Below are 21,966 nucleotides of genomic sequence, written 5' to 3'. Positions count from 1 at the left end.
TAGATACATAGAGGCCGGCGACGAGGAGACACTTATCCTCCGTCTTGCTCCCAAGTGCATGCGCCTGCATAAAATGCTGACGATTTAAAGACACAGACACGGAGGAGATAACGAAAGTGGAGTAAATGGCGGAGAGATGGCGAGGGGGAGGACGACACCGAGAGTACTTTGAAGGTCACTGAGTTTAACATGCCTCGCATAACCCACATTCCTTGTCTACTTCCATTTCAGCTTCCTAACTTTATCAACAGACTCCTCTAAACTCTAAAACAGGCCTTGAATTGTGAGGGCATTTCAAAACTTGACAAAATAGACACTGAAAAATTGTAGTTTTCCGACAGTCAAGTGCACACTAGGTTAATGTGTGAGTGTTAACTACATTCTAGATAAAGTTAAGTACCACGTGCGCGGTATCTTCTGTGCAGCTCTCTGGCATTACTAGCATTTTTGCAGCCAAACTCATGGAAACACACTGTAGAGCTTTCTTACGTGTGTGTTTAACTGTGTGTGTGTTTGTGTATTGATCTTCTCCAGGCTCTGTAAAGGCCGCACTCTGTGAAAGAAACTGACACCGGCACTCTAAAGTCTCAGTGCAGCTCAATGCTTTTTATTGATTTATTCAGACCAGCTGGCTGGAGCAGGGAGGGTTCAGCTAAGGACAGCTACTACTACTACTACAATACACGCAGACACACACACACAGATAAAAATGCCCATTCTGTATATACTGTACGTACAACTAGACATGTACACACAAGAGTTCTGGAAGACCTGGGAACGAAGCACAACCAAAACTGGTTTATAGTCCAGCTTGATGTCAGGTCATAACTTAATTACTATATGGTCACCAGACTGTGCAAACTTTTGATTTTGAGTCTGATAATGTGAGAAACACATGGAAATTACTGACTTCAGTTTGGCTTCATCTTCTTAAGAGTTTGTGCCTGTTGCATGCTTGCCATTTAATTTTTCCAGAGTTAGCATGCCCCAAAGAATTTAATTATAGACTTTTTATACTTTTACACTCTTAACATGCATTGCTGCCACAAAAAACACCAACGTTCCATGTCCAAATTACAGGAAGGCTCCTGTAATGCTGACATCTATAAAACTACTGAAGATTTGAATATACAGAACCGGTTAAGAGCCAATTCATTTTTAATGAGATGTTGTTTCGACTGGTTCACAGCCAGATTAGGTAACAGATGCTAACACTGAGTGGGAAAACAGTGCATTGAGTGTTATATTATTATTCTGACGTTGGATCCATTCAAGTCAAATTTCTTTAGGGTCATAAAATTCACATAATTTTCACACTCATAAAACCCTTCAATAATCCCTCACGTCCTGTGTGAAACCATCATTATGTCAACTCATGTATTCACACATTTCCTTTAAATTGTCACCTGCGTGTGTTTGCATCATTTACAGTAACTTATAGTACAATAAAAATGTGTTTCCATTGTTATTGTCTATTAACCTATTTGCTTTTGGGTGCACAAATATGGCCAGAAAATAGAAACATATGCACAATATTGAACGCAAAAACCATTGAACACAACCTTAATATGTCCAGCACATACACCCCCCCCACCCATAGAAGTCATAACCCTTTACACACAAGACTCCCTTTCCAAAAAATATGCAGTATCTGCCTGTTTCATATTGAATGGATGATACATCCTAACACACACACACACACACACACACACAGATACACACATTTGTCATTTCCTGCATGTATGACTCATCCGAGGAAGTGCTTTGCCTTTGCCCCTCATATCCTTATATATTAGAAAACTCCCCCAACGTGCTTATACACACACAGACATGACACACCACACGCACGGTCATCTTCACAGGACAAAATGTGAACACTTGAAAGAATGAATAAATGAATAAACAGAAGGATGAATGGAGAGGAAGCATAGCTATGCCGTCACATTCCACATATACACCCTAAGACCATAAACACTGCGGACGAACACATCAGAAACACACACTCCTGAACACATTGCACTTGTCCTGAAATTAACGCTAAACGAAATGATCGACAGAACGTTAATCTTTATGAACTGTTTTGATAATTGATTACCATAAAAATGTAAATGTGATCATTCTGTTGCTTTTCTCTACTTCACATTGTAAAATTAATGTTTTTGGGGTTGGCATTGGACAAAACTGTCAATTTGACACATGACCTGCTGCAAGACAATAATGCTCAATAATGACTGTGCTTAAACTCATAGTCAAACATGAATTAACACACCCACACACCCACACACACACACAGAGATCCTGCTCAGCAATCCTCCTGTGAGCGTCTGAGTAAATGTTTTAGACTGAAACTGACATTTCAGACAATCCCCAGAGGGCCATCCCAATCTGGACTCTGCACTTCCTGACACATGACCTTTAACCTTATGGCGGCTTCCAACCCCATGATCAAAACCATCCCCAGTGACCCAAAGGTCGCCGGCTCGCCTCTGGTCCCACACAGAGAAAAGCGAACATGTGTGTGAATATAAGGGACAAAGAAAGACACTTCACAAAAAAATTATGCAACAAAGCAACTTAAGTCAACCTCGAAACTGAAGCAGCGTGGACAAATTCAGGCAGGTAGCGACTGAACATCCCCCTTCTCTCTTTGAGCTTCACCTAACTTTTTTCTCTCATTCTTCACTTTCATCTTGCTGCTTGGAACAGTCAGAAAATAAACAACTCTGGCACTAAAAATAGACTTCAACTTGTTTTCCCTTTTCGCAGACTTGGCCTTCCAACTGTCCAACTTTACTCAACTATCACTCTAACCTTCACCTTCAACTTTTTCTCTTTTGTCTTGCCAAACCTTACATCTCTCACCACCTCACGCTACTTATCTTTATATCTAGCCACTCTGTCTTGGCTGTACACTCGTTTTTCAGCTGTCTTCCTTTCACTTAAACTTTCTCCCACTGGTCTCTATTTTTTTTTCTATCCCCCTCCCTTTCCTACCCTCCAGTTTTCTCCCTGGTCGGTGGCGGGTCTTGAGAACAGGCCTCGTGCAATAGCAGATGCCTCCATATTTGGACACGCTGATGGAACCGAGGGATGAGGCTCTCACACGGTCCTCCTTCAAATGCCGTCTCATTCCTCCCTCCCATCCATCCATCCCTCCTCCCTTCCCTCTTTTGTGCCATCATTTTAGTCCAGGGAGTTCCTCACTCTCTCTCCCTCTCTTTCCTTTTTCTCCTTTATCTCTTTTTTGCAAATCATCCTACACAGATTTAACAAAGCATCTATGGGCAGCCTGGTGGATCAGTGGGCATGTGGACTTTTGTCACAGCATCTCCAGTAGGAAAAGGTATCAAGAACTGGTTCTAACTGGAACCAGTTCCAAATAAACAATACTGCTTACTAATTTATATCAAAGTAAAGGTGTTTTTTTTTTTACTTCATGCATATTTTTTCTTACATGAACCAAGATTCAACAACAGGTTGATAAGCACAGCTGGAATTTGGAATCAATAAAATCTAAATGATACCCAAACCTTAGTCACTGCGCTCTCTCTTCCACTGACATCTGTCTAATGAAGGCAAAATGCTTACCTCCTTTTTACCATCTCACTGTTTATTAATGACTCTTCCTTCAGTGGAACCTACAAGTGTGTGAGTATGTGTGTGTGTGACATATAGTGCAGTGGGTTGACGGGAACAGTGACGCACTCCGACTGTCACTGCGTCACTCTGATAAACACACACGCACACAGCTGTTAAAAGGCATTTTAGTGTCTCTCTTCAAAGGGGCTCTCGGTTTCTCTCAGGGAGGCCTGTCGCTCAGCAGCAGAGGACAGTCCTTGAGCAAGAAATGACCAACCTTGGTCCCACTGCAAAGAGGACACTGATGACGACTGGCACATCACTTTGTTTCATGCATGTGCACACATTTTGGCCACAAATGAACTCGAAACACACTGGCAGGTTAACTGTAAACAATATTAAAATATGCACATGCAGCAGGGTGACGGGAAATAAAGTAAACATCCAGCCAGGTATCATTATTAGATGATAATTTGAAGAAAACACCAATTTATGGTTTCCCTTTATGGGTTTATCTTCATATAACATATGAAGCAAACATGCACTAAATTTGCATGCTCTCATTTGAGTCATACAGTCATTGCATGGGGTGATTCACTCTAGATTCACAATGCCCTCGTCATCCACACACATACATATACACACACACACACACACACACACACACACACACCTCCCCCACTGCCCTGAGCCAGACTGTGGGAAATCCTTGGGAAAGGGTCATGACCAGAAAATATGCATCTTCTTTTTCTCTCTTTCCCTCCTTCTTTTCTTCTTCCCTCTGTTGTCACACAGCTCTGTCTTTCCACAGACCACCAGGGAACAGTGCTTTGCAAGCTGTTCATGGTAAGGCTTGACCGATACAGGTTTTTGAAGGCCATTACTTACATTTTTAGAGAGATATCTCAGGTATTTTGTGGTGATGTCATGCATCTGAAAATATGTCAATTTGTATGCTATAGACATTATTCATATGCAGTGTTTTATCAGCTCATTTAAGTAGAAAACACCTGAAATTCACAATGTTTGCAAAAGTTCTATTGTCATTTTTGTAGACATGAGTTTGAAAACAATTTTTTAGCGACCTAAAACACATATTCAAGCTGTGAAAAAGGTTTTTTTTTTCTAGTCTCACCATTTTACATCAAAATCTGACCATCACTAAGGGATAAATCCATTTAAGTAGAAGCAGATATGCTATTATATCCCCTGAAAGTAGTTTCAATAGACAAGCATACAGTGCTACTGAATATATACTGAATGAAAGAACTTCACATCTTTCATCTGAGGCCATAAGACATTCTGGGAGACAGACAATATCACTGAGTGGGCAGGTAAAGGGAAAGAAGGTACACCTAGCAAGTAAAGCTGAATTTATAGTTTATAGCATCAAGGGGTTATGGTGTAGCTACAGAGCCTACACACGTATCCACCAGAGGCTACACCATAGGTTAACTTGACGTGAGCCTTCTAAAAAAATGTAATGACACAGACGGCTACACAGACACTGTAAGAACTGTATTTTGGGCTGCTTGTGTTTTCCTCTACAAGTTTCCCATGGCAGTAGAGATCGTTGAGAGTGAAGACAACATTAAGAAAAAAGAAGAAACACTCATTTATCTTCTCCTTTTCAGTAACACAGCCAGCAAAGACATCTTCACGGCGGAACTTCTGCTTACCATAATCACTTCTCTAAATCACTGCAAGAGAACAAGGACAGGGACAATATCTGTGCCAAAAATTACACCTCTACCTAACAGCTTGTCTTGAAATGAGCCAGCAAAGATTTGAGCAAAGTAATTCATCTGAAAGTGTCTTTGTTTGTCTGGCTTTCTCTGCTTATACCTTGAAATATCGTCTTTGTGAAATCTCCTTGCCCAAACCTTACTTCTCCCCACACAAGCGATAAAATCTCTTTCTCTTTATCTCTCTCGTAGGCAGCTCAGCTATATAAACCCGTGCAAAGGAAGCTCATGGATTTTTTAACAGGCTTGAGGCCGCGCTCCGTATCCATTATTCAGAACTGCCGTTTAACACAGCACCACTCCAGCATACTGTAGTTGGTGCACACACACACACACACACACACACACACACACACTTGCCAGTAGAATTAGTAGGTAAATGGAAGATATTAATATGGAAAACATGTGGCCTGAATGTGGGCAAACCCAAAATGAAAGTTAACAGAAAGACATTGACACACACACACACACCCAGGCACACACAAATCCTTGACCCCTGCCGTTCTGACAGTCATACATTCTGTATGAGCTGGTCAATTAGTAACAGTATGACAGGTGTGTCAGGTAGGCCTTTGTCCCCGGGAAGTGAATTATCTGGGCTATCTAGCTTTTGATGGCCAGCAACCTGCTTGACAAGGCAGAGTTCAATGTTTCCACCATTTTCTCAAAGTGACAGCATTGCAAAAGACTAAAAAACACACATTGGGATGTCATGGTGGTCTGGCGGTATTAGATGTGTACTACACAACCGCAGTCCCTCTGGTCTGAATCTGTCTAGGGACCTTTGTTGCATGTCAACCCCCCTGCCTCTCTCTCCTACATTTCCTTTCTGCCTCTGTACTATAGCTGTGATATAAAAAGTGAATACAAAGGAAAGCCACACTGATAAACTGTCATTGTATTTAATGTTCATGCAAGCTGGCTTTATAAATATCTACTTAATGCTGCCTATTTTATGTTACACATTCCCCTGCTAGGGCCAAAACCACTAGGATTGTAGCTGGGAAGAAACTGCAAGTCACACTGTGTGTCATAAAACAACAAATGAAACCAGATAGTGAGTGCATCCACCTCTAACATCCCAGTAATTCATTACATGGTTTTATCTGGCTGTGGTGCAGGCTATGAGATAATATTTCAGCGTCTGCTAAATACTGCATAGGTAAACATACACATGTAAAGACAATGCCTCGCTGAATGAATGACAACTCAGATACAAACATAAGTATGTGCAACCTTTAGCCTCTATCACGTACGCACACATACACACACACACAGAAAACGCTAGAGGGACTGGATAGACCTGTCACAAAGATAAAATAACACTTTGAGTAGGTGACTCATCTGTTTGGGATTCAGCTAATTACAGAAATGAATTCAGACATCTACCAAAAATAGTAAGGTGTATTTCATGCATTGCAAACTGCCGGGAAGGACTAGTCAAAGATTAAGCGTGCGTGTGTGTGTGCATGTGCGTGTGTGTGTGTGTATGTGTGTGTGTGTGTGTGTACTACACATCTGTAATCAGGCTAGGACAGGGTTGGGCACGCTTATCAACACTGAACACACACACAAACACATTTGACTCAACGCATTCTTGAGCAACAGGAATGACAAACTTCTAGTTAAATATGTGGGGTGGGTGAATAGTAGAGGCTCGATTAGACGACAGTGTGGGAGAGAAAATGAATGAGTGTTACTACAGATCTATTAAGAGGGGGAGCTGCAGTGAAAGACAGAGTGTTTTAAGTGTCTATTAGGACAGAGTGTGACAGACACAGAGGACAATAGAGGGTGACTGGGTTTCTATTAGGAGAAAGAGAAGAAGGAAGACTGGCCTCTCCTTATACCATCCCCTTTCTCTCCTTCTCTGGAGCACACACACACACTGAACAATGAATAATATGTGTCCAAAGTGTTTTGATAGTGATATGTTAGCACCATCAAGTCACATTAAGGATGAGGGTTGCATGAGAAAGAGGGTGATAAAACATGAACCACGGTCCTCTCTTTAATTGCAACTCACCACTCCTTCCATAGAGATGACTGACACACCTATAGGGGAGAGACCTGTGTATGATCCCATATCAAAAAACTCAGCCTGGAACACTAAAATACCCACTGTACCTACAAATATATACTGTGCATAACTACCTACTATATATAAAGTAATGTGTCATTTTTTTTACCATTTAATATTTATCTCAGCACTCCTCGCACTCTTCACTTCTTTGCACTATTTGTATCCTGTTTACAGTCCACGGAAACGGTTTCACCTGTATCTAGTCATTCCTTGTGTATATTTCTGAAGATTGTTGTGTTTTTATTCTGTACATTGAGAGCCACTAAACCGGAGTAAAATTCCTTGCATGCATAAACACACTTGGCCAATAAAGATGATTCTGATTCTGAAAAGTCATTTTTTATTTTTCATTTCAAGCTGCTTCACCAGTAAATTCCTGCTTGGTTTCTGTCTCTCCTCTACTTTCACATGTTCAGCTCTACTGCTACTGGAAAGCATTTTTCTTTTTATTCTGTCATCATACACGCCAACAGCCAGACGCAGACAGACGCACACAGACACGCTTGTAAGACCACCTAGTCAAGCGATAACAGTTGACCTTTGAACCTTGTAGTGACTGCGTTGCTGAGGACCAATCAGATACAGGTAGCGGGGATGAAAAAACACCATGTTGGGTCACAGGCCTCAGGGCAACTGTCTCCTCTCAACTTTACACACATCATTGCTTTCACACAAATGCACATATAACAGACACATGGGGCAGGAGACATGTGCTGTACGCATACAAAGAAACAGAGGACATGTTTAGCTAACGTACCCTAAGTTTTCTGACCTCTGGTAGCATTATGGAGCAGTTTTTGTATGAGCTTGTATGCGTGTGCAAAAGGACACACATGGATACATGTGTGCACAATGCAGTGAATAACTCAGAGGGCATCTTTAAGGTACAGGCGGAGGGCATTGCAAATTCAGAAGAGAGAGAGAGAGAGAGAAAGACATGCATACACATAGTTTACTGTGTAAAGACAACACTAAATTAGTTTCCTGGCTCTATCCTCACCTCTCAGTGGTAAATCCCACTGTGTATATATGTGTGACTCTTTCTAACTCACAAAGACTTTTAGCCGTTTTCACATAAGGTCTGACTGATTCAGACATTTGCATTCACACATAGAGCTTCTCTGGGTAATGTCTGGAAAATCTCAGGGTTGCAATGCATGTGCAAAAGGGGCTTTAGTTTATGTCCTGGGTGTCTTGTCTTTATTCTAAAACATACCTTTAATTGATTAATAAATTTAAAGTAAGAACGTGGAACCAGTTAGTATTTAACATGTTTGCTGAATATGATTAAATTAACAAAAATTGTTATCGAAGAATTTTCTTTTGATCAGATGATCCACAAACTACTTCAGAATATATGGACGAGGCCTTTTCCGCAGGAGATCCTTTAACTTGTTAAAGCAAAGGTGTCACTGATAACATTAACAAGGGCTCCACTCTATTCCGGTTTCCCAGAAAGCCATGACAGTGTGACAGTAAGCTATCATGCATAATACCAGGATCCTGAAACTGACGCAGCCAAATGGAATTCAATCATCATTAATTTTATTATTTACACCTGTCCTTTTATACTGTGAACCTTCCCCTATAGAGCCTGAATAAAACAAACTCATGAATGTATTTTCATGAAATTTGGCTCTTAGGGTCAGTGAACTACACACATTTTTCACTGCAAAATGATTCAGCTAGCCAGCGAGAGCTGAGAACTAACAATATCTATGAAGGTGTTTGGAAAGAAAGATACCTCACTATGAGATTGTTAAAATTGTACCTTTACAAGAAAACAATAGATGAAGCCAAATAAAGAAATGGAATAGCAAAGCTCATGACCCACTGGGGCTGGCCTGGTTATGGTTAAGGCTCTGCCGTTTGCTGCTGCATATTTAGGTGACACGTTTGATTTAGCACAGACTAACCAGCCGGAGGGCATGGACTTCCCACTGCAACAGACTGTATGGGAAGGATGGGTTTGTTTGTACACACATACACACACACACGGGTGCATATGTGCACAGACACACAAAAAGAAAAAGACATATGCAGGCACATTATTTATATGTGCAAACACATCAAGATGCACACACACACACACAGTCAGTACTTCCAAATGCACACAGATTGAAACTGACAAGTTGCCACCTTATGGTACCATGAGAATAGTTGGAGGTCCAAACCTTGAGTCTGCAGATGCACATCATGCTGCTATACCGCACTGTAAACTAAAAGAACAGGCACACACAACAAACACACACATGCCTGAGAAACCTCATTTCCCCAAGCAACAACACTCAACAAAGGAAGCCTAAAAAGGCATTAACACAGCAGATACGGGCAGGATATAATGACCAGCTAAACAAAAACCCAGCACAGAAAACTGCATTCCTCACCACCTGCAGTGAAATACGAGTGTGTTTGTGTGTTTGAAAACAGAAAGACACATGGCAGGAGTGGATTGGAAAGGACGGAGGAGATACGAGCAGTTGAGCAGGGGAACTGGGAGCAACCGATGACATTGAGTGACATTCAGGTACGAGCCAAAGCAAGAAAAATGGAGGATGTAAAAATCATAGGCGCTCCGTGAAATAAATGGGGAAAGGAAGTGTGAAAGTGAAAGCTGAAAGTGGTATTCAACAGGGTCAGAAATTCTGTGCATAGAATAGAGTTAGTCACCGACACAAATTGATGAAACGCATGTTTAACAGTTTCAAAATGACCCAATGAGTCACTCCTTGTATATCTGGAGACTTTTAAGACCCTTTTAGTGAAAATATTCAATCAGATGTGCTATTTTGATTTCACAAAGCTCTGCAAGATGTAATCATTTAATCAAATTGTGCACAGGTCCATGTTTGAAAGCAAGATTAAGGCACTGTAAGCTCAGTTATATTTTCCCCCACAAATTTCAAATTGTTATTTTACCTTTTACCATGACGTTCCCTTACAAAAACTGCATTATATAATATACTAATTCACTACACTTGCACACTTTTCACAAGTTTGCACAGTACAGGATTTAACTAATTGAAATCTCTAGTCGTCAAGTACTGGAAAGCATGGACTCATCCTGTCATCTTTCAGTAAAAGCAGATTTTACATGAAATACATAAGCAGATGTATGACGACTGGCGGTTAGTGTACTTGACAAGATGTACGGTTCCATATACTGTAAAATGTGCAGTGTTAGGAGGTTTGTCGCCATCTCATCATCCCTCGGTATCCCATTAGTTAACTGAGATAAAGTCCATTTCTGATGTGACTGCTAACAAACTACTGTATGTTACCAACTGGCTGCAGTCATAGTTTTTTTGTAAATGAGAGCAGTGATGGGTGTTTAGGGACTAACAGATAGAGAATGGTTGAAAGCACATCATCTGAGGCGAATCATTCGGCCTGCTGGGGGATCTATAGCAAAACCTTGACTAAAGACAGACAGGCAGCACTAAAGCAGCGTTACACAACAGACCACATGTACAGGCGTGGGTGACAGGTGAGAGACTGAGGCAATGAATGCAATGACACAACGAGGATGAGGAAAAGCAGAGGAAGAGACATGGGACGTGAAATGGGAGGAGATGGAGAAAGATGGGGGGGAGGAGGACAGAGAGACAGAGGAGCTGGCAGGCAGATAGAAAAGGGGAGTTAAAGAAATACAACGAATTATTCTGTTATTAATACTTCGGCTTAAAAGATGCTGTGAAGAATGAACTAATGTAGAAAGATGCAGAGGTGTCAGACATGAAAGAGACACAGCAAATCATATACAGGGAGTTAATATCTACAGTATAACTTGTTTTAAACCAATTAATTGACAATTAATGGTAAGAAACAGAATGATAAACAGGGTTAGCTTGATGGTTATGTGGGAGAGTATTCATCATTAAGGGTCATGAAAGAAAATTACATATACAGTAGGTGAGAAATGACACTAGGGGCCAAGGTTATACAAATGAGAGGAGTTAATATCCTCAAAAAGTACCAAAATGGCCAAATGGCAACACTTGATTACAAACATTTACAAACTGCAAAGCGAGTGAATTTTTTTGTCACAGAGAATAATGTCTTAAAACACAAGGTATTCTGGCGGTGTGATGAATCCCTGGAAAATGGATCAATTTAAGATGAGCAAACTGACATCTTTAACACCTACAAAAAGTGATTTGTCCATTGATTTCTCCCCGCCTCTCATTTCTCTCCCTGTGTCCCTGCACTCAGTATGTGATTCTTACAATTTATTTTTGTCACCAAGATGTGGTATGTTGATTCCTCTAAAAATGAAACTATGTCTGTTCCTCAAAAAAAAAAAAAAAAACTGTGTCAAGCCCTCTTTCTCTCTGCCACAGAGACAAACTGTTAAGGTCATCTCTTTCTCTGAGCAGGAAACTGTGGGTCTCTGTTTCAATGGGAAACTAGATGCCATTCAGCCCCTTTTCTCTCCCTCAACAAAAGCTGCATGTCAATATCTCACTCTGTCACTGTTTGCCAGTCTGGAAATAGAGAGTGATGGCGGCACCATTTAGAGCCAAGTGTGAATACACTCTGACATAAGGTCTGACAATAGAACAGACAGTCTCTGTTCGCAAGAGACCTAAGATTAGACGGCCCACGAGGAAACCCTGCTGAAGAGATTAGTTCCATTGATGCTTTCCACAGAGTATTGAAACAGACTGTGTTTGTGTGTGTGTGTGTTTGTGTGTGTGTGTGTCTGTGTGTGTGTGTGAGCACCCGCATTTACGGACAAACATAAATCAATTGATTATTAATCATTTAGTCATAATTTATAACTTAAAGTATCAAACAGATGACATCATGTTACCAGAGCCCTAACTGACGTCTTACAACATAACTTAATCTGAGCAGTTTTAATGGAAACAGAAAAGCAAGCAAATCTTGGCATTTGAGAAGCTGTAACCAGCAAAATGTTTTTTACCTGATAAATAACCAAGTAATCTATTATCTGTCCTTGAACTAAGTACTGTTAATGCCATCTAAGTCCACTGTCAAGTATGTTAGTTGCTAATAGATTCCTGAACCATCAAACATCACTGAAATGTCTACATATTTATCTCACTAATCCATTTCATTGTGCTCGGAGTCATTATGAGCAGTGGATGTTTGACGTGTTGCAGACAGCCAAGTCATTTTTTCCCCCCACTTCTTTTATCATCTGTCTGGTGTCTGTCTAGTCTCTGCACCCTTCCACCTCTATTCCCATCTTACAAGTGGTGGGCACAATATGATGAACACCTGTTCAATCTAATGGAATCCAATACCTGCTTCAGAACACAAAAGCCGGTCAGCCCTCCTCTTATCGACTGCAATCTCTAGCTCAAATATTCTGGCAGACCACAACAACAAGCCGCAAACATAGTCACAGAGGTATGAACCAAACCTTGTACTGATTCTCTAAGATAAGATAAAAAGTCATTGGAGGTTATGCACTTTGAACTGGACTAAATTGATTTCTGTGTGGTTCGAAAACTGTGCTTAATCCAAGAGAAGGCATTTACTGACCTCTGACTTCATCTAAACTACTTGTTCAAATGATCAACTATAACAGCTTTATGTATAAAGCCACAGTCACATAACTCAGCCATTTCTGATGTATATGCTGTATGTAAACTTATCCTTCTGTTGTAAGTATCATTTCGCAGTGTTACTATACAAGTCATCAATATTTGCCTGTGGCAAGGATTCAAAATCTATTTGCATTTGGAGATTAAAGGTTCTGATCTCAATAAAACAACCCTTTATCATTCAAATACAGTCCAGAAATAGATCTGTCATTTTGCTCCAAAATAACAATTCAATTGATGAACATTAAAATAAAAGGACTGAAACAAAATTAAAGAAATCATACTCCTTTGTAAAATATAGAGTAAATGAAAGCCTAACAGAGAGGTGAATGTTTGTCCTTGATAAACAAAATGGCATTAAATTATTGTCATTTCATAGATTTTAAATGCCTTAAATTGGTTAAGTAGTTTTTAGAAAAAAGTCCTACAAGTAATGATGGCATTTGGTATTAATGTACTGCTACTGAATGTTGAATGATATCCAATTGATATAAACCAAAACATGTCTCTCTTCTTGGAGCTCTTATCTGTTGATCTTGTAGCCTGATCTCCTGCTTCTGTTGATAGACTGTTTCAACAGGACTAACTGGTCAGATAACATATTTTAGTGTTGTCTAGGCACGCAGTGACCACACTGAACCCTAATGACCAAGTGCTTAAGTGCACATGTTCAGAGAATGTAGGCTTTCAACCTTTATCCTATCTGTGTATGGTTTTATTGAATGCAATGTCCTCCTCTTCTTGTTATCATATATTTTTAGCCTTTGCAGCATTGTTAGGCTTTTTATCACAAGGTCAACGGTCAACATTTTATCACATGTTCAATGGACTTTTAAGATAAACTTATAGGTAAATTTATTCATTGCACATGTATCTCTAAAAATAAACTAATCAGTGGAGACTGTTCAATACCAGTGACCCTCTGTTTGTGATTGCCTTGAATTCCTGTAATACAGTATCTGATATATTGACACTGAACTTCAGTTCATGTGGAGAAGTCACAAGGAAGTATAAAGATGTGAATAACCACTTACCCTTGAGTTTCTCCACCACATTCTGCCCGGCTCTCTCCGCCACCCGCCCATCCTCCCTTTGGTAACGGTCATCCAGGAACCGGGCAGTGGCTTCTGACAGGTGGACCTTGCCGGCCATGCCCAGCTGCTCCATCAAGTTAGCCAGGTTAACGTCATTTGACCATACATCAAACTTGAAACGCTTCATTCCCAGAATCCCACAGAGGACGGTGCCTGTGTGGACACCAACGCGCATGCTCACTGTCTCACATGTCTCCTGGCAGAACTGTTCGATGGCCTGGATCATGCCCAGGCCCATCTCTACACAGCAGTAGGCATGGTCCGGTCTGGGCTCAGGGCAGCCTGCTACACAGTAGTAGCAATCTCCCAGTGTGCTGATCTTCTCACAACAGGTTAGTTCACAGAGGTGGTCGAAACGTCCAAACAGATCATTGAGAAGTCCCACCAAGGCTGGTGCTGACTTATTGGCAGACATTTTGGTGAAGCCTACAATATCTGCAAAGAGGATGCTGACAGGCTCCATGCGTTTCATGTTGAAGGGCCTAAATATTATCTGGCCCCGGGGGATGGAGGTCTTCTTGCGTTTGTGATTGTTGTGAGGGTGGTTCTTGGGGCTTGTGGTACTTTGAGATTGTGAAGCTCCACCACCTCCTCCACCACCAACTGAGATGGCTGAGGCAGAGCAGGCACCAGAGGAATAACGCTTGCCAGAGTTCTCACCGCTGCCGCCCTCGTCATCACCCTGCTTCATCAGCTCGTCTGCGACTCTCCGAGGCATGACTGAGTGGATCATACGTTCCTTCAGGGCCTTCTCCACCTCTAAGTCCTTACCATGCATGATAGCCTGGCCGACTTTGAGGAAGGTGCTGCGGGATCGCACCTCCGACATAATGAATAAGTGGATGCCAATGACGTGGGCACACAAGTGGAGAAGGGCTTTGGCTGGGCCCAACCAGCGGAGAGTGTCTCCTTCCCAATCAGAACCTGAACCCACTGACCCTGTCCCTAATCCGTTAGTGTCATAACTTCTTTGAAGCAATGGTAGCCATCCTAATGCCTCAAATAATATAGAGTACAGGAACCCCAGCATCACTGAGGCGTACAGACGGACATGGAGGACACTGTACAACAATAAAAGAACCTCCATACACAGGGAAAATGTGCCTACAGGAGAGATACAAGGGGTTGGGGGTGATGCTACATTGTCTGGTAAGAGATATGAGGCATTCCCACCGCCAGCCCACTCCAGCTCAGTGTAGCCAGCAGTCTGTATTTGTGGAGCTAAGGTGATGGCGAAGGTGACTGCGATCAGGAGCAAGGAGGTTTGGTTGTACAACCGTGTGTAGGCCTGGGTTAAGGTGAACAAAAAGAGGAGCACTAGGAGGACCAAAAAGGAGGCTGTGGGAGCTAGGAAAGTCATGGGGTGGCAGCGTTCACTGTTGACCCCAAAGTACACTCCCCAGAGTAGAGCCGCAACTGCCAGGTAGAACAGGACATAACGAAAGCGCAGCTGTGTCTGAGGAAAGCACCTCTCTTGGCACGCCTCTTCCAGGATGGGGGAGTCAAACTTGGGGTCCCAGCACTGGGCGGCAGAGCGTTCAAACAGTGGTGGCGCCTTCCTATGCGTCCTGGAAGTGGAGGTCATGGCCGGTCTAGAGTCTGCCGAGCTGCAGCTGGAGGAGATACTGTATTTGTGGAGGTTGGGGTTCGTTTTACTCACAGCTCCATAGCCTCCAGCTCCTCCTCCACTGTTGGCTGCTTTCAGTGGCTCATGTTGATGCACGTGTGGCGCGCTGTTGGTAATCCGCACGGTCACGGCGCCATCCCCGCTGGAGTCGCAGCTCACTTCCGTGCCATGCATGAGAAGCTGCCGGTGATGTTGCAGAGTGGCCATATTGACTGGTGTGACGCGGAAACGAGGAGGTGCGGGAGAGGTGTTAAATATTAATAATATCTTCTGATGGCGCTCAGGCAATTAGACGCGGTGCGTGGGCGCCTTGTGTGCACATGTGGCACGGTGAGGAGGGAGGAGGCGGCGGTGTGAGAGTGACAGGCAGGCAGACAGAGAGGGAGAGAGAGAGAGAGAGAAAGAGCAAAGGTGTTTGTTGGAATAATCACACTGCATGAATGGTGAGCACGGCACAGACGTCTTTGCTACGCACACAGCAGCCTGCACACTCACTCACACAAGACGCACCGTTCCAGTTTCTTGAGCAGTTCATTATCCGACCCCGGGTTTGCGTCAGTACTCACATTACATGAATCCTTCTCCAAAGAGGCTCTGGGTTTGAGCCCGGCTTTCTCTCCAACTGCGGTAAAAATACTGTCATCACTCTTCCTGCCTCCCAAATTGAGCATCCTTCTCGGAAAGGACTGGTTAGTGATGCAACGGTTTTTTTTTCTTTTTTTTGTGCCTTTATCAAGTCGGTTCTGACGTTACATGACTGGAAATGACCTCCTCTGAAAATGCGCAGTATTTCGATACTGCTGACATTACAAAGCCTCAGAGAGAATGCCTATTTTTTTTTTCTTTATTGCCGAAATAAGGTGTGCGTGGAACAGCGTTCAGGTCCAGGGCTTCATTGTGTGAGCAGATACAGATGTAGGCTGTCAACAGTTGGTGTTGTGCACAGCAAGTGGCTACAGAAGTTAAACTGCCCCTCTTATCTCCACAGCATTCGCTACAAATGGCCCATTTACACTTCCTTTCCCCTTTTAAAAACACTACACAATCGTTTTGTTCTGAACAACTACACGGTCCTAAAATAAAAAATGTGTGGACATTAGGAATTCCATCATTTTAAAGCATCAAAACTATAAAATTAAAAAAAAAAAATCAGAGAAGTAATAAATTATCAGTCCATTCTCGTTTCACATAATGTAGTTGACTGTATGCTGTTGATGTTTACTTTAAAATAAAACCAATCTAAAAATGTGGGAAAACTGTTAAATCCGTTAATTAAAAACGTGGGTGATCTGTAATTAAGGCGGATTTACCTTCCACTACATCCCTTCTCATGCATGGCTCAATGTGCTAAGGATTTGCATTTCTTATTTCCATACATTCTCCTTCCATCTTTATTCCACCGGGCGCTTGCAAATATTCCAGACGTAGTTATTTTGGAGTCCTGTCCAGTCCAAGATCCAGATCATAAGAGGCCTGACAGGCAGGCCTATTCCCACGAATCCAGCCCCGTCCTTTCCTGAACTCCCTCTCCGGATCTCCACCGTTTATTCCCCCTCTGCCTCGGGGAGGGGTATGCGCTATTCAAAGACGCGTAATCCGAAAAGAGAAGCGCACAAAATACCATCCGCTGGCCCAAATTAGTGTAGCTTTGCCTCTGCTGGGAGTGTCTGCAACTTGTTGCGCGCAGTTGGCAAAACATACAGCTATGAGGAACAGCCTCGGTCGGAACAGGCTGGTCTATAAATAGTGATGATCAAAACTCTTGCAATAACAACACCAACGGCGTGTAACATTTGAATGCTTTTCTTCAACTTATTCTGTGCCACCAAAGTGGAATATCAGGAACGTCTGATAGAGAAAGACGTAGTACTTTAAAACCAAGAACGCGTGCAAAACGTCAGCGATAGCCCCCCTCTCGTTTCCAAACGCTCCCAAACTTTTTTTTTCCCAGGCCGTATTTCCTGCGTTTGGAGAGGAGACCCAGTTAGGACTCTGGTTATTTGGAGCTGAGGCTGGATTTCCTCCCCTCGCATTCCCCCCTAAGAGCAAAGAAGTAGAAAATCCCCAGAGCAACAAAGGAAACCAGTTGGATATGTCCTCAGTTAGATTATCAAAACCCGCCTCTTAAATAGCGCTGACTTCTTATCTCAACCAATTCCTTAGGTCTGGATAGCACTAGTTTTCGCTGGCATGCATGTGTCCAACAAACACAACACTGTGCGCTCTGGCTGTGGTGCGTCCTCTTCCGTCCGCCGCTGGTTGCCTCCCTTTCCCCCCCTGATATAGCTCTCTGCTGGAGTTGGGGGGCTAAATAAAAACAGACCTGCTCCGAGAATTCTGTGGCAGTTTTTCCGTCTTATCCGGGCGAACGTAATATCTGTGCTCCTGTAGCTGCCACCATCTTCACTGTGACTGGGTCGGAAATCCTCCCCCAGCTGTTGTGGCGGTGCGGGTTACTGGGACCAGCCTGTCAAGCACACTGCAGTTTTAAAAGACACGGTTTCCGGTCTTGCTTTTGACAAGACAAGTAAAACACTATTCAAAAACTCCAATCAAACTGGCTTACACGGTAAAGTGAAGCCGAAAAGTCACAGAGAAGCTTTCAATGGCGATGAACTGTATTGTGTGCATTGAATTTGACCTATAGCTCATCACAATGTGACTAAAATATATGAATAAATAGCCTATAACAACAACCACAAGAATAATAGCCAATGACAACCAGCGTTATAAGTGCCACTTATAGCAGCACATTGGCCAGAGTATTATTTACATTTATTTTATCTTGTTGCTTTACTTGATAGGGACAAAGCTCACTTATTAACTGCTGGTGTTAGAGTATGTTTTTTGTTTGTTTGTTTTAGAACAAATTGTCATCTGTAGCCCCAGGCCAGATGTTAAAAAGTCACTTTAAAAATGAAAAACAAATGGAACAAGATGTCTTATAGAATCAAGACATACAACATAATAAATAAACATAGATTATAGATTGAACTATGGTTGTATCTGGGCATTTATCATCAAAAAATATCAGAGAAGGCTAATTTTAACATTTATTTTACAACCTATCCTGACCCTAAAAGTGACACAAAGCCTGCAGCCTGTTTAACAAAGAACTAGTACACAAGTAAAACAATTTAGCGCCTTTAATTTGAAGTCAAACTGTGACCTCCGGTATCAGCCTGTTGGTGTTTGTGTGCCTTGACACAGCTGCTGATGGGTGGGTGTCTAAAGTGAAGTGGAGCAACGTTCAGGTCACATGTGAATAACCGCAGACCTGGCCAGTGAAGTTTTCTGTCAAACGTGTGTTGCTACTGTTAGTGATAATCACCCAGTAAGCATTAGTGATCCTGCTTATGCTAACTAACTTTAGCCTGTCAACCACAGGCTAAAGTTAGTTAGTGGTGTCCTGCTAGGACAGTGACAGAAATTCTTCAACATGTTTTTTTGTTTTGTTTTGTTTTGTTTTTTTAAATTGGAAAAGATTAATTTACAAACATCAAGGCAGAGAAAAACAGACACATTCGATTAAATAAGATGACTTAGGATAACAAAGAGAAGAAATTATACTATTTTTTTAATTTAAAAAAATGAATAAAATAAGTAAATAAAAATTATAAATACATTATAAAAAATCAGTGTTTAGTTGCTCTGAGGAGACACTTTTCATCAGTGTCAAAGCACTGAGAGCACTGTGTTTGTCCACAAGGTCCCCTTTAAAAATAGAAGGTTTCGTTTTCCTCCATTTGGATAGGATAGATGAAAAACTTAGCCAGAAGTGTCAGGTTGTTCAATACCAACTCTTAATGTCCTCCAAGATTATACCAAACACAATATTTTCTCTTGTGAGAGCAGCAAATAGTTGGATATTGGTGGACATTCAGTCCTGCAAATCCACCCAGAACGTCACAGAAGACAAACAATAAAAAAAATAAATTATCTGTTGTTTTAATTTCAGTATCACAAAAGCTGCAGTTATTGTAATTAACATTCAGTTTAATTCTTAGCAAGTCATTGGATGGATAAATACTATTAAGAAATTTGAAATAGACATATTTTGTCTCAGGGCTTACAGGATAAGTAAGATAACTACTTCTCCATTTAATAACACCTGACTCTGAAAAGAGCTGGATGATGGTGGTGATTACAAACCGATTTCTGTGAGTTTCTCTCAGCCTAAAAAAGTCATGACCATTAAACTGAAGCACCGGCAAATTTATTACACACCAATGTTTGGTTCTTGTAGACATGCTTTGATTGAAATGTAACTCCTTGAACCTGTATCTATTACACTCTACAGCACTAGTCTACTGCCTGAAACTTAAGATGAACATTAGATACCAGTTTTTCCTATTTATTGTAATGCAGCATTATAGCACATTGGAAGGGGATGTGTTAATAAGTTTTGACTAACCCAAACCAGAATTTTAAGCAGAATGGACCAGTTAGCTTGATATAACTGCCTTCAATTAATGCAGATTTGCTCTAAAGCAGTGAATTAGGGCACAATATAGTATTTGAGACATGAATAAGGATTTTCAAAATATTATGTTATTAATGAGAGCACGCCCATCACTCTACTTGTTGTATCACCTTTGCATGATTACACCTCCACCTTATATTGGTAGTATGATAGAATAACTCAACTAGCCTTTTTCTGACCGACCAAGGGAGTCAACTGTTACCTACATCTGTCTTGTACTGAAACGTCAGCAAAATATCAAGACTGCAGCTGAGTTGAATTTTGTGTGGGCCATTTTTTTTTTCCTGTGGGTCATTTGAGAGATAATCTTGATTTTTCCTAACGCTGTTTTGAGTGCTTCAGCTGTGCATGCTACTCATATCTACATCTGTGAAATGCAGTTAAGTCAGATATGTAGGAAAAATGTGAAATTTAATCCTTCCTTTTCATTTGTATATCTAATAAATGCACAAAATGTTGTTTGTTGCCAATAAAAGTAATATTGCTCTGATTAGCAGTGGGGTCAGATTTGGTGGAAAATCTGCAGGAGAAACAGGTAACAGATGTCAAGGAGCAATTTTGTTTTTGTGACAAGAAGAAAAAAATTCACACTGTATCTTAGAGTAGGGGAATAGCACTCCCTCGATTTTTGAAGGGGCTCAAAACTGCACAGACGTTTTCCACAATGCAAATGACTACAGAATATAGAAAATGAAGAGGAATTTGTCATTTTGGCTAAAGTTTAATCTTCAAGGCCAAGTACACCAAAGACGGAAAAAAACATGAGGAAGAAAGGAGGATGATTTACTGTGCAATGACACATTATCCCTGGCAAATCTTACGGAGGAAACACAGAAGGAATGTTATTTATAGTATTTTGATAGCCAACATAGAATGGTGGTATGTGTTTCATTAGCATGAATGGACTAGTGTCTCTATGGACCACACTGTATTTCTAGCAGGAGACAGTGAAGTGATGAGATTGAGAACAGCAGGTGAATAGCAAGAAGATAAACACAGTATTACAGGGTTACAGTTCTGGGTGTGTCTCTGTTTCCTCCTCCTTTGAAGAAGCAATAATGTTTAAACTTTGATTCCAATAAAGCAAGTAACCCTGTGTGCATTACTCAAGTGCATGTGTGTGTATATGTACATGTCATGTGGGTGGCGTGTGCTTTAGTTCAAGAGCCTACAAGAGAGGCCTGTTTGCAGAGTTTGATAAGGCTGCACTGGTAAGTCTGTGTTCACACTTGACCTAAGACCTGGAAGTCCTGCCTTGCGGCTCTGCAAACACAGATTATACACAGAATATGAGCTCAAATACATATTTATTTAAGTATAGTGTGATTACATACACACAGATGTGTTGATACCTTGTTGTATGTGTTTGTGTCATCCTGGTGTGGTTGGCGTGGTATTTTATTGACCTCTGTGGGGAAGTTGACCTCTTGAGTCCAGGTCTGGCCGCATGTTTTATTACAGGTAGATTTAAGAGAACCATTTTTTAGTGTTTTGTTAAACAAGCTTCCGAAGATAAGGCAAATTGGCAAAATCCACTGGTGAGGGTTTTTTTTTTCTAAATGCAGCCTATCTTTAAAAAGGCCATGTGCTATATTGGCATTGTCTATTTTGACAGTGGTGTACAGTAGCATGACTAAACTATTGGCTGTATACTTTGATTAGTTGGCCGTACAGTATGTGACTTTTAGCCATGCCTTCAGCGTATCGTTATAAGGATTTTCAATTCAAGCATACAAGTTCATTCTTGACCTTGGAAATAGTAATTTGACAAAACAAGCCCAA

The 21,966-nt window shown here is 41.4% G+C and overlaps 1 protein-coding gene across 2 annotated transcripts in view; it reads right to left on the bottom strand.

Moving 5' to 3' along the window:
* adcy9 (adenylate cyclase 9) overlaps window positions 1-18,146 on the bottom strand; it is a 37,378-nt gene extending 19,232 nt beyond the window's left edge. For both annotated transcript variants that reach the window (XM_042390764.1, XM_042390771.1), the window contains exon 1: window positions 14,015-18,146. In XM_042390764.1, the coding sequence (XP_042246698.1) occupies window positions 14,015-15,908 (1,894 nt within the window). In that variant the 5' untranslated portion in view covers window positions 15,909-18,146. The remainder of the gene's footprint in view (window positions 1-14,014) is intronic.
* Window positions 18,147-21,966: the final 3,820 nt, after the last annotated feature.

This window comes from Thunnus maccoyii, chromosome 2 (assembly GCF_910596095.1).
Source record: "Thunnus maccoyii chromosome 2, fThuMac1.1, whole genome shotgun sequence".
Classification (NCBI taxonomy): domain Eukaryota; kingdom Metazoa; phylum Chordata; class Actinopteri; order Scombriformes; family Scombridae; genus Thunnus; species Thunnus maccoyii.
This window is presented reverse-complemented; position numbering and strand designations above follow the sequence as displayed.